Raw genomic sequence first — 20,617 nt, 5'->3', positions numbered from 1 at the left:
TTCCACAGGCGTGCTGGACCCGCGGGTGCTGGCTGGTGTCCGGCTAGGACTCAGGTCAGGCCTGGAAGGGGCTAGGAGCTGGTTCTGGGTGGCACCTCTGTTGTCCCTGCTTTTTTGGTGCAAAGCACATCGATCTCGTGATGCTCTGAGCTGCCAGGAATGAGTCATGAAGAGGCTTAGGGATCCACGTCCATTTTGGTTTTTGATGTTTTATTTATTTATTTATTTATTTATTTATTTATTTATTTATTTATTTAGAGAGACAGAGCGTGAGCGGGGGAGGGGCAGGGCTGCCAGCTGTCAGCACAGAGCCCCACGTGGGGCTCGAACGCATGGACCCCAGCGAGATCATGACCTGCGCCCAGCCACCCAGGCGTCCCAGGATCGAGGTCTTTTTGCATGTGAAAACAGGCCATTCACTGTAGACATAAAAACACTCTACTGAGTTGTAATTCACACATCAGACAATTCACGCACTTAAAGTCCACAACTCGATGTGTTTTGGTTTCTTCACAGAGGTGTGCCTGTTCTGGACGTTTCCCAGACGCGGACTCACACCCCGTGTGGCCTCTCGTGTCTGGTTCCTTCCCTGAGCCTCGTGTGTCCAGGGTCTGCCCGCGGGGCGGCGGGTGCGGGTGCCTCTCGCGCCTGCTCCCGGCTGAGTGATGTGCGCGTGCGCGGTGGAGGGGTGTCCGCGTGCGGGGTGGACACGTTCATCTGTGGACGTGCGCGTGCGCGGTGGATGTACCTGAGTGACACGTGCGTGCGCGGTGGTCGCGTTTCTCTGCGGATGTGCGCATGCGCGGTGGACACACCTGCGCGATGTGCGCGTGCGCGATGGACACGTTCCTCTGTGGACCTGTGCCTGTGCGGTGGACGCATTGTTTGTCAACCTGTCAATGGACACTTGGGTGGCTTCGACCTTTTGGTGATTGTTGTGACTCGTGCTGCTGTGAACGCGCGTGCACTGGTTTTGTGTGCACGTGTGTTTTCATGTCTCCTGGGATGGGAGGTGGGGTGTCGGGCTGTGTGGTGTCTCCACATCTCGCTGTTTGAGCAGCAAGACCTTTCCCGCCGCGCCTTTTTGCCTTTGCGCCTGCCGGGTGTGAGGGCCCCGGCCACTTGGGGCCCAGCACGGTCCCTCTGACCTTCAGGGCCCGTGAAGTTCCAGTCCTCCCCGGGGCTAGCGGTTTCACAGAGGTCTGTCTCTTAGTCTGGCGAGCCCAGAGCAGAGGTCACGCTCTCATGCCACAGCTGGGGATCTTGGCTGGCCTGTGGCCGCATGACACTTGGGGTCCCGGCTGAGGCCCTATGTCGTTGGCTCCCCTGAATCTCACCCCTGTGGTTTGGAGTTGGGCCATGGCCCAGGGATGTGTTGGTCACTGAGAAGGAAGCCCCAGAGGGCAAGAGCTGAGGTCGGTATGTGCATGGGTATCTGCCGGGTACAAACGGGTTGGGGGCTGAGAGCCCCCCGTCCATGGCTCTGTTCCTCCCTCCTTTCTCCAGGTACCCGCTTCCCTCCCTCCTGTGAGCCCCTTCCCAGCTCAGGATCCAAGTACCTTCTCTGCCCATGGCTTCTGCCCCCCACACTCCCTGAGCTCCTACCCCCCCCCCAAGCCCCCCCCCGAGTTCACCCAGCCCCCCCCCCCCCCCCCCCCCCCCCCCCACAGGGAAGCCATCAACCGGCTCCATGAGGCAGTGCCTGGCATCCGGGGCTCCTGGAAGAAGAAGGTGGGTGACGGGCTTGTGGTCCTGGTGGGTGTGGTTGGAGCGGGGGGGGGGGGGGGGGGGGGCGTCCTGGACCTTGCCCCAGCTGGAGCCCCTCTGCTGCCCCACCTTTTCCAGTGCCTGGGCTCCCCACTGTGCAGGCCCAGCACTGCCCTCTGCCCTGTCCCCAGGCCCCGAACAAGGCGCTAGCCTCCATCCTGGGCAAGAGCAACCTGCGCTTCGCTGGCATGAGCATCGCTGTGAGCATCTCCACCGATGGCCTCAACCTGTCCGTGCCTGCCACGCGCCAGGTGAGTGCCGCCACCCGTGTCCTCAGCCCCCAGCAGCCCCCTGTGCAGGGCAGGTCCAGGGTCCCGTGGGCGAAGCTGGAGAGATGACAGGTGTGGGGCTGTGTGTGAACATGTTCACCTGGAGATGTGCTGAGGCCCCGCCTGAGCCAGGAGCCGAGCTGCCCTCATGGCACTCACAGTTGGCACGAGTGCGGGGGTGGGGTGCAGGGAGGCTGCTGAACCCCACAGTGCCCAGGACACCCCCGCCGAGATGGACCCCACCCCATTGTCAGCAGTGCTGAGGGTGAAAGCCCCTGGCCGGGAATCTTCTAGTGGAAACAATCCAGCAAAATAATATTGCACAGATAAGGGAATAATTACAAATTCTAAAAAAGCATTGTGAGGGGCGCCTGGGTGGCTCAGTCGGTTGGGCGGCCGACTTCGGCTCAGGTCATGATCTCGCGGTCTGTGAGTTTGAGCCCCGCGTCGGGCTCTGTGCTGACAGCTCAGAGCCCGGAGCCTGTTTCGGATTCTGTGTCTCCCTCTCTCTGACCCTCCCCCGTTCATGCTCTGTCTCTCTGTCTCAAAAATAAATAAACGTTAAAAAAAAATAATAAATAAATAAATAAAAAATAAAAAAATAAAAAGCATTGTGAGGCCAGGCAAGGGGTGCTGTAGGTGTGTACAGGGCACTGTAACCTAGCAGGGGTGTCACGAAGGGCTTCCTGGAGGCGGTGATGCTGGCTCCAAGGGAGGAGGTGAGGAGAGATGTCCTAGGCATAGGTCACCCTGTGGGGAGACAGAGCTGGAGAGGCCAGTGAGGCTCATGGTGGGGAGTTAGGACTTGTCCAGACAGCACTGTGAGCCTGGGAAGAGCGGTGATGTGGGGGCACCACGGAGGGAGCCCAAGCAGGGCATCTGTGGAGCACCTGGTGAGGCGGCCACTGCTCCCTGGGCCCTGAAGGAACATGAGCACTGAGGACAGCAATGGGAGGTGGCAAATGGATGCAAACGAGCACGTGAATGAACACGGAAACAGGCCTGCAAGTGTGCACCAAAAACAAGCATGCAAATGAGCAAGCACATGTAAATGAGCATGCAAATGAGCACGCAAATGAGCCCACAGATGATGATGCCTGGGCGCTGGTGCCAGAAAAGAGCCTCCGGCTCTTCCCTCCTGCGTCTCCTCCAAGCCTCCATGGCTGCATTGGCTGTGCCAGATTAGTGCGCCGTCCGCGGTGTGTGTCTGGGCGGACGCGCGGGCCAGAGCACCAGGCGTGAGGGTGCAAAGATGGGCTTGAGTGTGTGTGACTGCATGTGTGAGCATCTGTGTGTAGGAGGGCGTGTCCGTGTGTCTGTGCACGTCTGTGGTTGTGTCCATGTCTGTGCACGTCTGTGGGCTGTCCGTGTGTCTGTGCACGTCTACAGGCGTGTCCGTGCATCTGTGTCTGGGTGTCAGAAGTATGCACGTGTGAGGGTGGCGGGCGTTCCCCATCCAGCTGCTCTCCTGGTCACCCTGGTCCCCATTCTGACTCCGGCCCTTTCCTGGTCGCTTCTCTGTGGCCCTGGCCTGGTGAGCCTGCCCCCTTCCCCGGCCCCAGGACTGTGGCCCCCATGACTGTGTCTCTCTCCCACCAGGTCATTGCCAACCACCACATGCAGTCTATCTCCTTTGCGTCGGGAGGTGACACGGTAAGGCCAGGGACTGGGGGGGTAGACTTCTGGTCCTATCTGTGCCCTACGGCCCCATGCCCATCCACCCCTGCCCCCTTACCAGGCCGGGGTAGCCCCGGCAGGTCCAGCCCTCCCACTTGTCCTCTCTCTCCCCCAGGACATGACTGATTATGTGGCCTACGTAGCCAAGGATCCCATCAACCAGAGAGGTGAGGTCCCAGTGGGGGCGGGCGGGGGCCCTGTGGGCTGCTGTGCCAGTGGGCCGAGGCTACGCTGATGCTACGTGACCGTGACCCTCTGCAGCCTGCCACATCCTGGAGTGCTGTGAGGGCCTCGCCCAGAGCATCATCAGCACCGTGGGCCAAGCCTTCGAGCTGCGCTTCAAACAGTACCTGCACAGCCCCCCCAGGGTGGTCCTGCCCCCGGAAAGGTACCAGGCCACGTCCTCCACGTCTTCCCAGAGACATCGTGCCACCTGACCAAGGCCAGATGCGCAGTCCCTGCCCTCACCATCTCCACCCCGGGTGTGGGCCTTCGCTTTGTCCCTCCTTCCCTCTCTGCTCCCAGTGGGCACGCGGCTCCACTGCCCGGTCGCCACACCCTCCTCTATAAAACCCGGGTGAAAACAGCCCGCGCCCGGGCTGGGGCGAGGATTAGGGGAGCCAGTCAGCGGCTGTGGTCATCACCAGCCTGGACGGGTGTGGCCAACGCTTCTGCAAAAGGGCCAGTCAGTGTGTTCAGCTTCCTGGGCCAGAACATCTGCCTCAGCCATTGTAGCAAGAGCGGCTGGGGACCATACGTGAAAGGATCAATGGGCTGCCTGCCAGCAAAACTGTAATTATAGGAGCTAAATTCGGAATTTATGTAATTTTCACGTGTCACCAAATATTGTTCTTTGCATGTTCTCCTAATCACTTAAAAGTTTTGTGGTTTAAAAGAGTAGAAAGCATTCTTAGCTCCTAGGCTGCATGCATGCAGGCGGGGCCAGACTTGCTGAGCCCTGCTTTTAGCTACTTAGTAGCTCACTGGGTGGAAACTTGCCAGACTAAATGATGGACAGGTGAACGTGTTAGACGTACAAACGTGCTCACCTTAAGGAATAGGGAGCGTCTGCAGGAATACATGCTGCCGTGCGCTTCTCCTCCGTTCAGCCCCTCACCAGCATGCCTTCACCACACGGGCTCACATGTCCATCGTGTCCGCTCGAGGGGCCCTCCTCTGCTGCCTGCACCCTGTGCCTGATAAACACTGATAACAGCCTCCCCTGTCTGGCTGTCCGGACCGCAGTCGCCTGATCAATTTCTACAGGGGCCCTTGCAGGGCCAGATGGTGCTGAGGGCACTCCCATCCCGGCCCCGTGTGCCAGACCGGCACCCTGTGTGTGCTGCCTGGTGGGGGCGGGGTGGGCAGAGGTGGGCGCAAGGGAGTGGAGACCAGCTGTAGTTTCTAGAAGGCACTGGAAAGAGTGCGAGGTCCCATTTTATAGAGGAGGAAAGAGCACTGGCCCAGAGCAGGAAGGGGCTCAGCCCGGCCCACCAAGCAAAGCTCCAGCCACGCGGCCTTGGCGTCCTGGCAGGAGCTCCCTCTCTCTCTGCCCCTGAGACCTGAGGTCCCTGCCTGTGCTCCTGCTTGCTGTCTGTCCCCAGGCTGACCAGGCCCGAGGAGTCGGCCTGGGGGGACGAGGAGGAAACGGAACACAATTACTACAACAGCATCCCAGGGAAGGAGCCGCCCTTGGGCGGGCTGGTGGACTCCAGGCTCGCCCTAACTCAGCCCTGTGCCGTCGGCGCCCTCGGCCAGGTCAGCCTCTGTGGCCCTCATGGGGGAGGGATGGTGGGAGGTCATCTCGAGGCACTGGCTCCTTGGGCCTGACCCTGGCTTCTCCTTCTGCTTCCCTTCTCCTTGACCCTAGGGGAAGGTATCTCATGCTTCCCTGCCCCTCCTTTCCCTCCTTCCTGCCCCAAATTGCACAGATGGGTCTGGCCCTACTCCAGATGTGACTCCCACCCTCAGATACTGATTAGAGAATTCTATTGGCAGTTTAATCAGGGCCACGAGACGAGACAGGTTTCCAGGGGAGGTAATGAGAATGTACAACAGGGAGACTGACTTTGTGGTCGGAGGACTTCCACAAGGAAGCAGTGTTTGGGCTGGGCCCTGACGGGTGAACAGGAGTTGCCTGGGAGAGCAGTGCAGGGAAGGGCATCCAGGTGAAGGGAACAGCATGCAGCAGCCAGGGCCTGGGGGCAGGGTTGGCAGGGTGCAGAGCTTCCCTCTTAGCATCTGACTTAGGTCTCCAGCCGTGCAGGAGGGCAGGGTGTTGGATGGTGGGGTGTTGGGCTGGGAAGGTCCAGCCCTCTGGGAGGGCGGGGTGCTGGGCTGGGAAGGGGCTTGCACGTGGCAGAAGGACCCCTCACTCTTTTTCAGGGCGTATCACCTGCTCGAAGGGACACCCGCAGTCTGCCATGGGACCTGGGCCCCTCAGGTAACAGTAGGTACCCTGGAGGCTCAGGGAGGCCCCCGCCCCCCCCCCAGTGCCTCTCCTCTGCACCACTTCACTTTCACCCGCGAGATGTTGTGCACCCCCCACACTCTTAGTTGGTTTGTCTTTCTTCTGTACAGACTGGGTTCATTGCATTTTGGGAGAGACACAGCATTCACGTGGTTCAAAATGCCAGAGCACAGAAAGGCCTTCAGTGAGAAGTCATTGTGTCACCCTGGCCCCGTTTGCCTATCCACCTCCCCAGTCAGGCCACCGTTTAGTACCAGTTTCCGTTATTTTTCCAGTATTTTCCACGGACGTTCACGCGCATTCCAATCCATGTACTAAGTCTTTGGCTCCCACCTAGCTTTTCCCATGTAGCAATCCATCCTGAAGTTCCTTCCGCATCAGCACGCGCCCCGTGCCCGTTCTTGTTCGCACTGCCCGCGACCCCCCCGTGCAGAGGATCTCTTTTATCTCGCCTGCACTTGACTCACGGACACTTGGGTAGACTCCAAGTGCTTGCTGTGGCGTCTGTGGTGTGACGAAGGGCCACGGATGTTCGTCACTCCGCTGGTTCTGGTCTCGACACGGTCCGGTCCCCTGAGGGCGGCTCCTTGTTCTCTTGTGATGGAGAGAGTGCTCGGCCCACGAGCACTTTGCCCTGTTACACAGAATGAGAAGTGACGTAAGGCTGGCACCCCCTTGGCCCTCTGCTCCCAGTCGGGGCGCTCAGCCCCCCGGCTCCTCTGTGTCTCCTCTTGGGCTCGGTAAGAACAGGCACCCGCAGACATGGTGACTCTCCAGGCGTGCTGTGGGCGTCTTGGTCGCTTTGAGGTTCTGCAGCGTCAGCCTCCTGGAGCTTGCTTGCCTACGTAGCTCCTACTGGTGGGCACCGAGGGTTCCCCTCACACACACGGTGTGCAGCCCCGTTTTTCTCCTGTGGGTGCCGAGCCGTGAGGCTGCTGACATCAGAGCCTGTTAGTCACGTTACTGGAGGCCGCTAAGCTGCTCTCCGAAGCGAGGGTGCCCGTCGGTTCGCCCACCAGCCTGCTGTAGTCGCCTGTCCCCTCACAGCCTAACATCTGTGCTGGGCTTTTTTTTTTTTAGATCTTCCCAGATAATCTGGGCACTTCGCTGCCAAGCGTCAGAACCCTCGTCGACTGCCAGCACCCAGTGGTTAAAGAACCAGGTGCCAAGCTATAATGTGGCCCTTGTGTGCTGTTTGTCTGGGACATGGGCTGCTCACCCATGACTTCCAGGGTTCATAGGCACTTCCCAGCCCTGAGCCTTTGCACACACTGTTAAGGCTTCTTTTTACGCCTTTCCCAATTCTCTAGCCAAGAACTCCTCCCAATACATCAATGCCCCAGCTCCTCTGTCTGGGGATTCTCTCTGTCCGGATTCTGCAACCTGAGTTTCTTCCCTCTTCCCTGGCCCTGGCCATGAAAGGCTGGGAGAATCCATGCCTCCTCCAGGCATACCGGGAAGCCTGCACTGAAACCTCTCTGCCCCCATCAGCCATCCAGGCCTGGCACATGGTCAGCACTCATATCGAATCATATCTGTTTGCCAGACACTGTTCTACGGTTTTGGTCCTCACCCCGCTTATGAAGGAGACTCCTATTCTCCCTATTTTACAGAGGAAGAGAGTTAGGCACAGAGAGGGTGGCGAACTTTCCCCTGTCCACAGAGGGCAGGCGGGGCTGGCCTATGAGCCCAATGCCCATGAGGTTAAGGATGTAGTTGGCATACCATGGGGATTGCAAACAGTAGGGCCCTTGGGCTGGATTTGGCCACCCAGTGTGCCAAAATCATTATTTCTCTGCCAAGGATTAAAAGTGGTGACGTCTGGAAATGAAGAGACAGTTCTGAGAAAAATACGCACAAATGCCCTTTGAACCTGGGAAAAGCTCAGCCTTGCTCAAAATAAGAGAAATGGGAAGTAAGGTCCCCCAGACGCCATTTACCTGGGAACCTGTCAGACCAGCAAAAACCCAACACCCTGGGAGGGGTGAGGGCAGGGGAACAGGGCAGAGGCAAAGTGGTCAGGATCCAGCAGAATCTGAATGGGGCACTGAGTGGACCCAAGTGAGAAATCCCTCCAAGGATAATTTTTACTGTGGTTGTGGCTTTTGAACCATGCAAATGCGTTACACACTCACAATTAAGTTTGAAAAGAAAGGAAATCCTACAATAGGACAGAAACAGAAACACATGACCTATGTGTCATGTGGATAGCATAATTACAGAGGGGACAGTTCGTTGTTAGTAATTTTTAGATGGGGACATTTAACAGAAACATGGGGGTTTCTGCCATCGTCCTGCCTAGTCGCAGTGGCCCCTCCCCGAGAGTGGCCCTCTAGTGCCCCACAGTCCCTGGTTGGACATTTATGGGTTTTCACTCCAGATGGCTCTGCAAGAGGGTGTGAAGTTTCCATACGGCAGGGAGGCGGGCTTGGGCGGGGCTCCCAGGTGAGGTCTGCTGCTCCCCCAGCTGGCCCCTCCACTCCTCCTACCCTCCCCAGGCCCACCAGGGGATGGCTACGTGCAGGCTGATGCACGGGGCCCCCGAGACTATGAGGACCACCTGTACGTCAACACACAGGGTCTGGATGCCCCAGAGCCCCTGCAGCCGGAGGACAGCCCCAAGAAGGACCTGTTCGACATGCGTATGTAGGGGCAGGCCAGCCTGAGGGGGGAGGCCATGCCCCTAGCAACCTGTAGTCTGATGGGGGAGGCCCAGCACTCTTCAGTTGGGACTTTGCAAAGTGGTGAGGGTGGGGTGGGAAGTGTTTCCTACAGGACTCCCTAGTGTGATAGGGGAGGCTCTGGTGGCCTCCCCCCACCCCCCTCCCCGGGGCTCTTCAGTCTGTTGGGAGTAAGCCAGCCTCCTCTCTATAGGGGTCCCTAGTCTGAGGGGAGGGGCCCAGTTCATGCCTGGAAAGAGTGGCTAGTATGATGGGGGAGGCTCAGGCCCCTCTTCTCCATGATACTCCTTAGTCTCTTGGGGGTGGGGGTAGCTCCTTACCTCTGGGTCTCCCAGTCTGACAAGGGGATTTTAGCTCCCTCCTCAGGTGACTCTGTGGCTCCAGGCAGTAGGCCCAAGCCCCTTCCACTGGGAATCCCAGCCTGGTGGGGGAGGCAACCTTGGGGGGACCCCAGTGTAATGAGGGAGGCCGAACCACATATTGATGGAGTGAACACTTGATTCCTTTCTTCCCTCCGTGATGCCCCAGCCTGAGGGGGTGGTCAGTCTATCGGGGGAAGTTTGCGATCCAAACAGCGTCATTATCTGCAACCACGCCAATGTCGTGGTCATCCACAGGCATGGTCATCTCCCTTCCTCGGGACGCCTCCCTAGTGGGAGAGCCCCAGGAAGCCGGCTGGAAATTTCTGCCTTCACAAAGTCTGCCAAGCCCCCTTCCCCACCATCTGACAACTGGAGAGTGTGCATGTGAGCGGGGGGCAGAGAGAGAGGGAGGCAGAGAATCCTAAGCAGGTTCCGTGCCGTCACCCAGGCCCCCCAACTGGATTTCTTACCGCAATAGGACATGGGCTGATAGTGCCCACTGTGCAGCAGTTGCCAGACTAAAGGCGTGGCCCCCGCTGCCTCCCCACAGCAGTCCTCACCTGGGAAAGGAGCTGCTCCAGTGTGGGGGCTTCTGAGGCCGGCGGTCCCCCGGGGTGACCAGGCGGCCCAGCAACCCTGGCCAGGCTTCCATTGAAAATTCTGGGTCTGTCTCTGATTCGTGCGGTCACACGTCCTGGTGGCTGGAGGCTGGGTTGGCTGCGCCCAGACCATGGAAGGAGTCAGGGAGGAGGGATTCCCAAGGGTGAGAAAGTGGAAGGCATGTGGGAGTGCGGGGGTCAGCGCTGGGATTCTGCCTTCCAGGGTGTCTGATCTATGCCGCTCCACAGCTCCACGTCCACTTTACAGTGAGGAGACAGGCTCAGAGAGGGCGAGTGGCTTGTCCAGTGTCACACTGGTGCTTGCTGGAAGCCTCAGAAAACCCCTGCATATCATAGGAAGCTTTTCTGTGAATGTCTGTAAGAGAAAGGGATGCCTGCCGCCTGCCACCGAGATGCAGTGTCGTATTAGAGGGGCTGGCGATGTCACCAGGCAATTAGTGAAACAGGCATAAATACTGGAGAGGAAGAAACGCTGACCTCATTTGCATAGACTTAACCGAATCCGTGAGAATATACTGCATAACTAATAGAACCCATTAGAGGGGCAGGAAGGTGACTGGTGACCAGGTTGGCACCACACAGAGCACACACACACACACCCACTCAGCGCACAGCCAGTGACGTACTGTGGCCTTAGGGCAAGGTCTGAGGCACCCTAGGTGCTCAATGTTGCTCAGGTCCTGGGTGGGGGGTAACCACCTGGAGCTTTTTCCTCCCAGCCCAGGCCACCCACCTCCGCTTTCCAGCAGGAGGCAGCTGCCAACCCCGCCTCCTGCACTTCATCTTCGCCTCCAGGACCCTTCGAGGACGCTCTGAAGCTGCACGAGTGCTCTGCGGGGGCGGGGGCGGCGGTAGCGCCCCTTCCCCTGGAGGACCAGTGGCCCAGCCCCCCCACCCGCCGGGCCCCCATCGCCCCCACGGAGGAGCAGCTGCGGCAGGAGCCCTGGTACCATGGCCAGATGAGCCGAAGGGCCGCAGAGAAGCTGCTTCGAGCCGACGGGGACTTCCTGGTGCGCGACAGCGTCACCAATCCCGGGCAGTACGTCCTCACAGGCATGCACGCGGGGCAGCCCAAGCACCTGCTACTTGTGGACCCTGAGGGCGTGGTAAGGTGGCGCGCGGGGGCCGGAGGCGGGGCCTGAGCGCGGAGGGGCGGAGCCGCAGGGGGCGGGGCCGGGGCCAGGGCCGGGAGCATGGCCCGATGGACGGCCTTAGCACCTTTAGGTTTAACGAAGTAGTTTGAGGGTTACAAAGCAGATTCTGTTTCCGTTTACCAGGTAGCTTAGAATTACAAAGTATTTTCCCGTTTAAGAAGAATTTCAGGGTTTACAGGGGAGTTCCCAGTCTATACGGCGTTTTAGGGGTTACAAAACCTTTTCTAGCCTGGAGGCCTTTCAGGGGTTACAAAGTGCTGTATTTGATCAATTATAAGATGCGCTTTTGCCCCTACAGTCTGTCATCACTATGCGTCTTTTTTTTTTGTTTTGTTTTGTTTATTTTATTTTTTATTTTTTAAAATTTACATCCAAGTTAGTTAGCATATAGTATGACAATGATTTCAGGAGTAGATTTCTTGGTGCCCTTACCCATTTAGCTCATCCCCCCTCCCATCCCCCCTCCTGTAACTCTCAGTTTGTTCTCCATATTTATGGGTCTCTTGTTTTGTCCCCCCACCCCGTTTTTACATTATCTTTGTCTCATGTCATCACTGTGTGTCTTACAAAGAATGATGTCTTTGAGTGTTTTTTTTAAATAATGTATTTCAAGCCTCATAAACATGTCAATTTGCAAGGAGTTCTAGGGTCTACAAGTTAGTAAATTTCTTCATGATGCACACTTTCCTTTCATCTATTTATTAAAAATTTCTTCATGTTTATTTATTTTTGAGAGAGAGACAGACTGCAAGCCAGGGAGGGGCAGTGAGAGAGGGAGACACAGAATCTGAAGCAGGCTCCAGGCTCTGAGCTGTCAGCACCGAGCCCGACCCGGGGCTCAAACTCACAAACTGTGAGATCATGAGCTGAGCTGAAGCCGGTCGCTTAACCGACTGAGTCACCCAGGCGCCCCAAAGTTTATTTATTTTTGAGAAGCAGGGGAGAGAGAACAATTGAGTGGGGGGGGGAGCACAGAGAGAGGGTTCCAGGCTCCAAGCAGGTTCCAGGCTCCAAACTGTCAGCGTAGACTCCAATGTGGGGCTCGAACTCATGGACCACGAGAACATGACCTGAGCCAAAGTCAGATGCTTAACCGACTGAGCCCCCAGCCACCCCTCTCTCATTTTTTTTGAAGAGACTAAGCTTAGTTCCTTTTTCAAATTTAAGTTTTATTTTTTGATATCAAGTATTTACTGAAATTCTAGTTAGTTAACATGTATGGTAAAATTGGCTTCGGGAGTATAATTCGGTGATTCATAACACACATACAACATCCAGTGCTCATCCCAATAAATGCCCTCCTTAGTGCCCATCACCCATCTAGCCCACCCCCACCTACCTCCCTCTCTCAGCCCTCAGTTCGTTCTCTATCTTTGAGTCTCTTGTTTTTTGTTCCCTCCCCCCCCCCCCCCACCCCCTTTCCCCACGTTCATCTGTTTTGACATCTTTGAAGCCTGCGTGTTTTTTAACCATCAGCTGTGTCTTTGAACTGCATCAAAGACACATCTGCAAAGACACTTTCTCCAAATAAGTTCCTGTCCACGGCTTCCAGGGTTTGGGACACGGACACGACTTTTTGGGGACCACCAAAAAGGGGTCTGTTGGGGACCACAGAACCCTGGTGGTTTTGGGGCCCGTGTGCATACCTTACTCTGGAATCTTGAGTCTGATTCTATGGTTGAAGTCCTGGAAGCTTCTGACGCAGCAGCTCTCAGACTGGAGCATGCATCAGACCCACGGGGCAGGCTCCCGAGGTTGCAGATTCCCAGTCAGCAGGCCTCTCCAGCTCCCAGTGCTGCTGACGCTGAGGCCTCTGGCCCCACAGGTGCGGACGAAGGATGTGCTCTTTGAGAGCATCAGCCATCTGATCGACTACCACCTGCAGAATGGGCAACCCATCGTGGCGGCCGAAAGCGAGCTGCATCTGCGTGGCGTGGTCAAACGCGAGCCCTGAGCCAGGTGCGCAGTGGGCCCCACGGATCCCAGCTTCACCCATTCGCCAGCTTTTCTCTCATTTTAGAAACTGAGAAAATTCACGAAGCACACAGTTCACCCATTTAAAGTGTGCAACTCAGTGTTTTGTTTTGTTTTGTTTTTTAGCATGTTTAGAGATGTGCAACCATCCTCTACCTAATTCCAGAACATTCTACCACCCCAAAAGGTACCCTGTCACCATCACCCCTCCCCCAGTCCCCGGCCCCCACGAGCCCCCTTCCCATCCGTGGATGAGCCTGTTCTGGACGTTTCACACACGTGGACTCACACTCCGTGTGGCCTCTCGTGTCTGGTTCCCTCCCAGAGCGTCGTGTGTTCGGGGTGCGCCCACGGGCAGCAGGTGTGGATGTCTCGGTTCGGCTTGCAGCCGAGGGACGTGCGCTTGCGCGGGGGATGCGGTCATCTGTGGACGTGCGCGTGCGCGGTGGGCACGTGTTTATCCACTCACTGTCAGTGGACATTTGGGTGTTTCCACTTTTTGGCTATCACGACGAAGACCACTCAGAACACATACGTCCAGGTTTTTGCGTGGACTATGTTCGTGGCTCTTGGGCATATACCCAGGAGTGGAATTGCTGAGTTGCTATGGTAACTCCGTGTTTAATTAAACACGGGGGGGGGGGGCACTATTCTGGAGGAGGGGCTAGCGTAGCCTGGGTCCGATGGGTGTTTCAGGAGAGGTGCGCGAGATGAAAAGGTGCACCCTTGGGCTTTTGCTTTTGGTGTTGGGGAGGGACAGGCAGGTCTGGGTCTGGGTGGTTCCAGGACCTTTTGGTGAGAGACTGGGGCCTCTGGGGGAGGTGGGGGGTGGTTTAGGCAGGACATGCGCGTGAGCTGCGGGTGCAGGGGGTGGTGGTGGCATGAACTGTCTTGGGGAGGAGGGAGAGGCAGGACCTGGGATTTGGAAGCCAGGAGCTGGGGGCCCAGCTGGGGAGGGAGGGGCCGCAAAGGAAGAGGGTTGTGGAATTTCCCCAAGGGCTCAGCAGAGAGGAGCTTCTGGCCAGGTTGGGCTGCTCTCCTGTCCCCAAGACAACGGTCCCCTTCCCGCCTCCTCCCCCACCCAGGCCTCAGGCTGCAGTCATAGAAGGGGTTTCCAGTCTAGGGAAGGGCTTCTGGGGCTGGGAGTGGGCCCATGGGACACCTGAAAGGATCAGCAGGTGGGGGGCTGTGTGTTTGCTTCCCTTCCCCCAAGGTGTTTGGATCCGAGAAACAATGCTGATGGCAGTAATAATAGCTATGCTCCCACCTCCCGAAACTCCACAGGCTTCCCCCGTGGTTCTGAACTGGCACTGTCATTAGCATTGTCGTTTTGCAGAAGAAATAGCACAGGGAGGTTAGAGCACTACCCTAGGTCACACTGTAAGAACGTGGGGAGCTTCACCCCGGTCCCTCAGCCTGGAGGCCCTCACTGGGCCCTGTCACTGAGGTTCAGGGTCCTGGACGCCGGAACCTGGGTCTCTGGTTGCCGTCTCAGCTGACCCTTGACCTCTCCTTCTCTTTCTTCCCCAGGTGATGGTTCTCAGCTCCCAGCTCCTGTCCTGCTCCGCAGATGCCCCTGTTGTGGCCTTACGGGCTCCTCAGCCTCTCCCTCCGGACCCTGGTCAGGCTGGAACCGCCACTGTCTCTCCTTCCCCTGCATAGGCCTCTCTCCAGCGTCCCTGGGCGGGGTCAACAAGGCCAAGAAATGGGGGCCCACGACCCCTTTATCCTGCTGACGCCCTGCCTGCCTCCACCCTCTGCCTGGAGTGAGGGTGTCCATACCAAAGACAGAACCTTTTCTCACCTCTAAAGAAAATACATTAAAGACAAGCAGTCCTCCATCTCCAAGCCCTGGCCAGGGCCTTCGATGGGTTAAGGAGGCCCACCTCTTTTCCCGGATGGACTTCAGCTTCTCTCCCTGGAAAGAGGGATTCCTGTCCTTGACTGGTTCAGTTTTTCCACCTGAAAAATCAGTGCACAGTTGTCTTTTATGGGGAAGAATTGAGATGCTTTGGGTCCTCAGGCCGGGGCACCTGCTGATGTTGAAGGGGGCGAGTAGTCTTGGGGCCTAGCTGGGATGGGGGGCATCCAGGCAAGGCCAGCACAACCGGCTCGGCGGGGGGAGCGGTGGGTGGTTGTGGGACTCTGCCCTCCCGGCTGCCAACCTGCATGGACATTTGGGATCTGCTGGTAACACGACCATGAGGAAACGAACCCACCTGCACATTGAGAGGCCCTCTGGCTGGAAGGCTGAGGCCAGTGTCCCAGGGGCAGAGCCAAGGCCCACGGTGTGGCCTTTCGGGGCTGGAGGATGTGGGGACTGGAGGGGGGGGATGGGGAAGAGGGCGTTGGGCCTGTGGGGCAGTGGTCTGCTGTCCCAGAACCCCCGGCATCTCCCTCACACCTGTTTTTACCCCGAGATAAAGCCTCCCCAACACCCCCGTCTTCCCCTTGGAAACATCTGTATTTCCTGAATGCTGCAAACCTCTTTCAAGATGCCCCTGCATGTCTGGCAAAAAGTTCTTTTCCCTCCAAACTGCTCCTGACTTCCCCCCGAATGTGGCCTGACTTCTCTCAGACCACCCCTGTCACCGGCAGAGCCCCTGCACACAGCTGTTGCTCTGCAGACCTTGCCTCACATGATTTCTGGGCTCTCCTTCCCAGAGACCACCATCTCTCCAGGAACCCCTCCTCTGGCCCTCCTGGAGAGGCCTCCCTGCCAGGGCCACACCCCTGCCCAGGGTCTGGATCTCTGGGGAGACTGAGAGATCCGATGGGATTTCTCTGCAGTCAGCAGGCCACACCCCCTGCCCTGGGGGAGCCTGGTGAGGGTGAGGGGAGCAGCCCACACTCTGCTCTGTCTGTAACCAGGGGGAAAAGCCGTCAAAAAACAGCCCGAGGAGACTGACGCCGTGCCTCTTACTTTGGAGACACGGAGGCAGAGAGCCACCAGTGTGTGCACCCAACCCACGTCCACCCATCGATCCAGCCATCTATTAGGCGTTCTGTTCACTGGCCATCCACCCCTCCCCCCCATCCTGATACCCTTTAGTAAGCCTGCATTCGCCTCTTACCTGCCTGGACCTCTGGTGGATTAACAAGGGTGCAGCAGGACCGAGACTGGTCCTTGTGGTCTGTCCTTGTGGGGTTAACAGCCAAGTGACATTAATCAGCAAATCACTGCTAAGCGTGTAATGACAACAGTGAAAAGGAAAGAGTCCTGAACTTAGTGATCTGTGGGAATGACACAGGGGCTGCGATCTGGAGGATGAGAGCCCCAGATGAGGAGGACAGAGTTCTAGGCAGAAGGAATGGCACGTGCAAAGGCCCTGTGGTGTGTGTGGCTCCCAGCACATTTAGGGACCAGAAGGATGACCTGTGTGTGACTACAGGTGGAGCGGAGGACACAGCTTGTTCGAGGCCTCACCGCCGGGGGGTAGCAGAGCTGGGGTTCGCACCCCATCACCTCCTCGTCCTGCTCTCTGCGCTGGAAAAGCCAGGTCTGGGGTGCACACACAGCGACGGGAGCTGTGAGCCTAGCTTCAGCTGGGTCCCCCGCACTTGTCTCTTGCGCCATTCTACCTTCAATTATTCAACAGATGCTCCTTGCGCCAGCCTCACCCTCAGGGAGTCTTGGGGTGGGAGGCAGCCACCGTGTCAACTCAGACTGGTTGCTTCCCTTCCCTGAACTGCGTGCCCTGTGGAATTGGGCTGCCCCCTGTGCCTCAGTTTCCTTACCTGGAAACTGGGCGTGGTGGCCCTCCCCCACAGAGAGTTAACCTCTGCCTTGTTGGGTCGGGGTCTCTTCTGGGAGCTTGCAGACAGGCCTTCCTTTTCCAGGGGAGGAGACAGAGCTCAGAGGAGCAGCTGTTGCCACAGCTGTGTGGGTACAAAGTGGCCCTCTGGACTGGAGCTTCCTTCTTTGAGGCCCCTCCCTGTGCTTCTCCCAAGACCTGTCTGCGGTGGCTGTGGGGGGCGGCCTATGACTCAGGCTAGCTCCTGGGAAGCACCGTGTCCCTCCTCCTTCCCATGAGGCTAGCTCCCTGGGGGGTGGGAGTGGAAGACCAAGGCCATCCATCATGCAGTGGCATGACTCAGGTCAGGGGTGGGGGTGCTGGCCAATATCGCCTGGTCCCCCTCCCCAGCTTGGACTGGAAGGCTGCACCTCCCCATTTCTGATCCCAGGAAGGCTGCAACTTGGGGTGTGAGGGAGTCCCGGGGGGTCTGCCACGCCGGTCAGCCACAGGGCTCTGCAGAGGAGGTAGGTTTTGTCGGCTGGGAGAGGTTCTTCTGTACGGACCGCAAGCCTCACTAACCAGCAGGAAGGGCCAGCCTCCCGGCCCCCGCCCCTCCCAAGGCAGGTGTTTGGGACCTGTCCCCAGGTACCTTTTCTGTCTGGGGCTCAGTTTCCCCAGCCCCCAAAGGTGATGGGGTGCAGGCACAGGGGTGTGGCTTCGGCTGAGCTAGCAGTGGTGGGGTTCAGGTTCTGGGGTTCCCTTCGAGGCCCGGCCAGGCCTCCCACAGCTGAGCCCCTTTTCTCACCAGGAGCAACATCCAAGAAGTGAAGGCTGGCGCTCACATCAGTGCTCTAGGCCCTGTTGTGAGCACCTTGCCTGTCAGCACCTGTTTGTCCTTGCTCTGTGGCTGTGGTGCAGGGACAGCTGTTATGCTGGTGGACAGCCGAAGAGATAGAGGCAGAAGTGTTGGCCTCGGGATTCAAACCCCAGATGAGCATCCCCGGTTGCTTAGCACAGGAACCGGCACAGAATAAACTCATTGCCTCCTCCCTCAACCCAACTGGGAGTAGGCCTGCCCCAGCTGGGTAGGGGTGAGGGCGGAGTGAAGCCCCCAGCACGCAGCGTGGCTTGTCGTCAGGAGACCTGAGATGGTCACTCCACCTTAGTGGGCACCACTGTCCCTGTCTGTGCAATGGAGAGAGGCGGCCCGTGGCCTCTGAGGTCCTCCCTCCTGCCTGCTGCTTCCAGGAGTCATCCCTCTTACTGTGGTGCTAGTTCATCCATTCGTCTGCCAGGTGGTTATTAAAGACCCCAGTGTCTTGGGGACCAGGCAGGGACAAGGCTGCCACACCCCTTCCTCCCAGCGGTTCCAGGCTGGCAGGGGCAACGGATGTCAAACAAGTATGCGCTCCAGGGCATTCTTCATGGTAGCTCAAGTTGCGGTTCAGTGGGCTCTGCCAGGCCGTGATGCTGGCCCAGCCCAGGCTGGCAGGCAGGGCAGGCTTCCTGGAGGCAGTGGTGAAATGATGCATTCATTGGCATCTGCCTCCCCTGTCAGACCCTGTGGTCATGCCAGTGTTGCCCACAGCACAAAGAGGGGCCTTAATATTTGCTGAGAGAGAGCAAAGCTGAGACAGACCTTGGGGGGGGGGGGGAGTCATGGACCCTGCTGAGCCTTGCTTTTCTCATCTGGACAATGGAACTCCAAAGCCCACCTCACTCCAAGGTCAGGTGGAGGCATTGGAGGGGCAGGAGTTCTGTCCGGCTCCCACCTGCCCCCCTGCACACCCTTCTGCTGTTGAACCAGTGGTCACTCCAGACCAGCCCCAGCCGAAGCTGGGGCCACGATGGGGCTTGGGGACATTCTTGGAACACAGGAGCCTCTGGGACAATCGTAATTTAATAAAGCCCAGGCTTTGGGTCAGTCCTGGCCATACATTATCGTGCTGTCTCCTCACGCAAGACGGGTAGGCCTTAGGTTTCAGAAGGGGGCGTCGAGGCTGGGAGGGAGGGCCAGGAATGAGGAAGCAGAGGTTGAGGGGAGCAGATCACAAGTCAGGAGGGGCTGGGATCCAGCAGACCTTGTGTGCTCAGGAGCTGCCAGGCCTGGGGCCCTGTCCTGGTCTCACCCCTCCTCTGTCTCTCTGTCTGTGAACAGCATGTCGGTGCTGTCCCCTCTTCCCTTGGGTCACAGTTTCCTGTTATGCGTGTGTCACAGGAACCACCGAACCCTTAACATTTCATCGGTGTCTGTCTTCTGGCATCCCTCGCACTGGGACGCGTCAGAAAGCTGGACGTTGTGTCCATGCATCACAGTCGCGTCCTCAGCACCCAGACTGCTGCCCGCCCGGCGTCCACCAGCTGCTCAATAAACATTTGTTCTCGAAATGAAGGCCGCTTCTTGCACGGCAGCAAGGTGCGGACGCCCGCCCGTTTACTGGAGAGGAGCGCGTCTCAGCGGCCATGTCCTTATTTCCGGAAGGAAACCCTCACTTCCCCTGCACAGACCCACCGGGTTCTGGTGAATCCTTGGGGGCCGGCGGGGACACCTTCAGCCGCACTTTTTTTTTTGAATGTTTATTCATTTTTGGAGAGAGACAGAGAGCACGAGTTGGGGAGGGGCAGAGAGCGAGAGGGAGACACAGAATCCGAAGCAGGCTCCAGGTCCCGAGCGGTCAGCCCAGAGCCCGACGCGGGGCTCGAACCCACCAACCGTGAGATCATGACCCGAGCGGAAGTGGGAGGCTCAACCGACTGGGCCCCCCCAGGCGCCCCAATTGTTGCCATTACTGTACTCATCGCATGAGACGGGAAGGGCCTGTCTCTGGAGCCCCGGCCCACCGCAGATGCGGGTCTGTGCCCCGCCCAGGTGAGCTGAGGCAGGGGCTTGGGGCCTCCGGGGGCCCTACAGCGCGGATCCGCAGGCACAAGAGCTACGACTGGCCTTCGACGAGGCGCAACCACCTGCTTGCCTCCCATCGACCCCCACCAGGCCCCTGGGGCCTGGGCTTGGGGGCGGGGCGGGGCGGGGGCCCCTGGGGCCTGGGGGCGGGGCGGGGCGGGGCGGGGCGGGGGCTGTGGTGCGGCTGTACTAGGAGGAATACGGCGGCGCGGCGGCCGGGCTGGGCGGTTTCCCGCCGCCGCCTCCGGTGAATGAGTCCCTGCTGCGCTGCCGCCGCCGCCCGAGCTGGAGCTGCGACCGCGTCCCCCCGCGGGCCCCGACCCCTTCGCGCTGCGACCCCGGCGTGCCCGCGGGACAGCCTCCAGCCTCGGGTCACCACCCCGGGGCAGGTGAGTGTGGGGACCCCGCCACGGTCCGCGGGGGTCTGCTAGGACCCCCGCCCCCACCCCAAGCTGAGTCTGGCGGGGGGGGGGGGCGGGGAGACACGCGGGAGGGGTCAGCTCGCTGCGCCTTCAGTCCTCCGACTGACCTCCTCTCCCTGCCCAGACCCTGGTGCCTGGACCCTCAGTCCTGGGCAAAGCCACAGGTGGGTGGGAGCTTGGCGGGGGGTGGGAGGGGGGACGGGGGGGGGGGGCGGAGCGGGGACATCCTGGGGATCCGCGCATACCAGGGGTGCCTTCCCTTTGGACTGAGCACAGACCCTTTAGCAAGCGCTTTGAGATCCTCAAGACGGGGTGGGGGCGGGAGAGGGGTCGCTGTCCCCTGGGAGCTTCCCAAGAGTCGAACGTCGCCCCCACCTCCCTAGCTTCGCCTTGGTTCTGGGAAGTTAAGCTCGATCTCCCTGGGGAGGGAGGACGGGGGAGAGGTGATGCGCTCTGAGTGATCCTGCGCAACCCCCCTTGGCCGGGACCTGCCCCTGTGGCTCCCCTACACAGGCGTCGGGAGCCCCTGTTCCCTTCTCCCAGGGCCTGGGATGCAGCTCCTGACCCCACTTGTCCTCTCAG

General features: G+C 58.8%; 1 protein-coding gene across 2 annotated transcripts in view; it reads left to right on the top strand.

The window, feature by feature from the left end:
- SHC2 (SHC adaptor protein 2) overlaps positions 1-14,965 on the top strand; it is a 29,141-nt gene extending 14,176 nt beyond the window's left edge. Inside the window, exons 4-15 of one of the 2 annotated variants that reach the window (XM_049639435.1) lie at positions 1,671-1,731; positions 1,899-2,018; positions 3,636-3,689; positions 3,829-3,880; positions 3,975-4,101; positions 5,318-5,471; positions 6,099-6,156; positions 8,682-8,825; positions 10,642-10,952; positions 12,826-12,959; positions 13,101-13,161; positions 14,505-14,965. In XM_049639435.1, coding sequence (XP_049495392.1) covers positions 1,671-1,731; positions 1,899-2,018; positions 3,636-3,689; positions 3,829-3,880; positions 3,975-4,101; positions 5,318-5,471; positions 6,099-6,156; positions 8,682-8,825; positions 10,642-10,952; positions 12,826-12,954 — 1,210 coding nt within the window. In that variant the 3' untranslated portion in view covers positions 12,955-12,959; positions 13,101-13,161; positions 14,505-14,965. The remainder of the gene's footprint in view (positions 1-1,670; positions 1,732-1,898; positions 2,019-3,635; positions 3,690-3,828; positions 3,881-3,974; positions 4,102-5,317; positions 5,472-6,098; positions 6,157-8,681; positions 8,826-10,641; positions 10,953-12,825; positions 12,960-13,100; positions 13,162-14,504) is intronic. The other variant, XM_049639434.1, reaches the window with a different exon arrangement.
- Positions 14,966-20,617: the final 5,652 nt, after the last annotated feature.

The sequence above is a fragment of the Panthera uncia genome, chromosome A2 (genome assembly GCF_023721935.1).
Source record: "Panthera uncia isolate 11264 chromosome A2, Puncia_PCG_1.0, whole genome shotgun sequence".
Taxonomy (NCBI): domain Eukaryota; kingdom Metazoa; phylum Chordata; class Mammalia; order Carnivora; family Felidae; genus Panthera; species Panthera uncia.
Note: the sequence above shows the minus strand (reverse complement) of the source record. Positions and strands in the feature narration are given on the sequence as shown.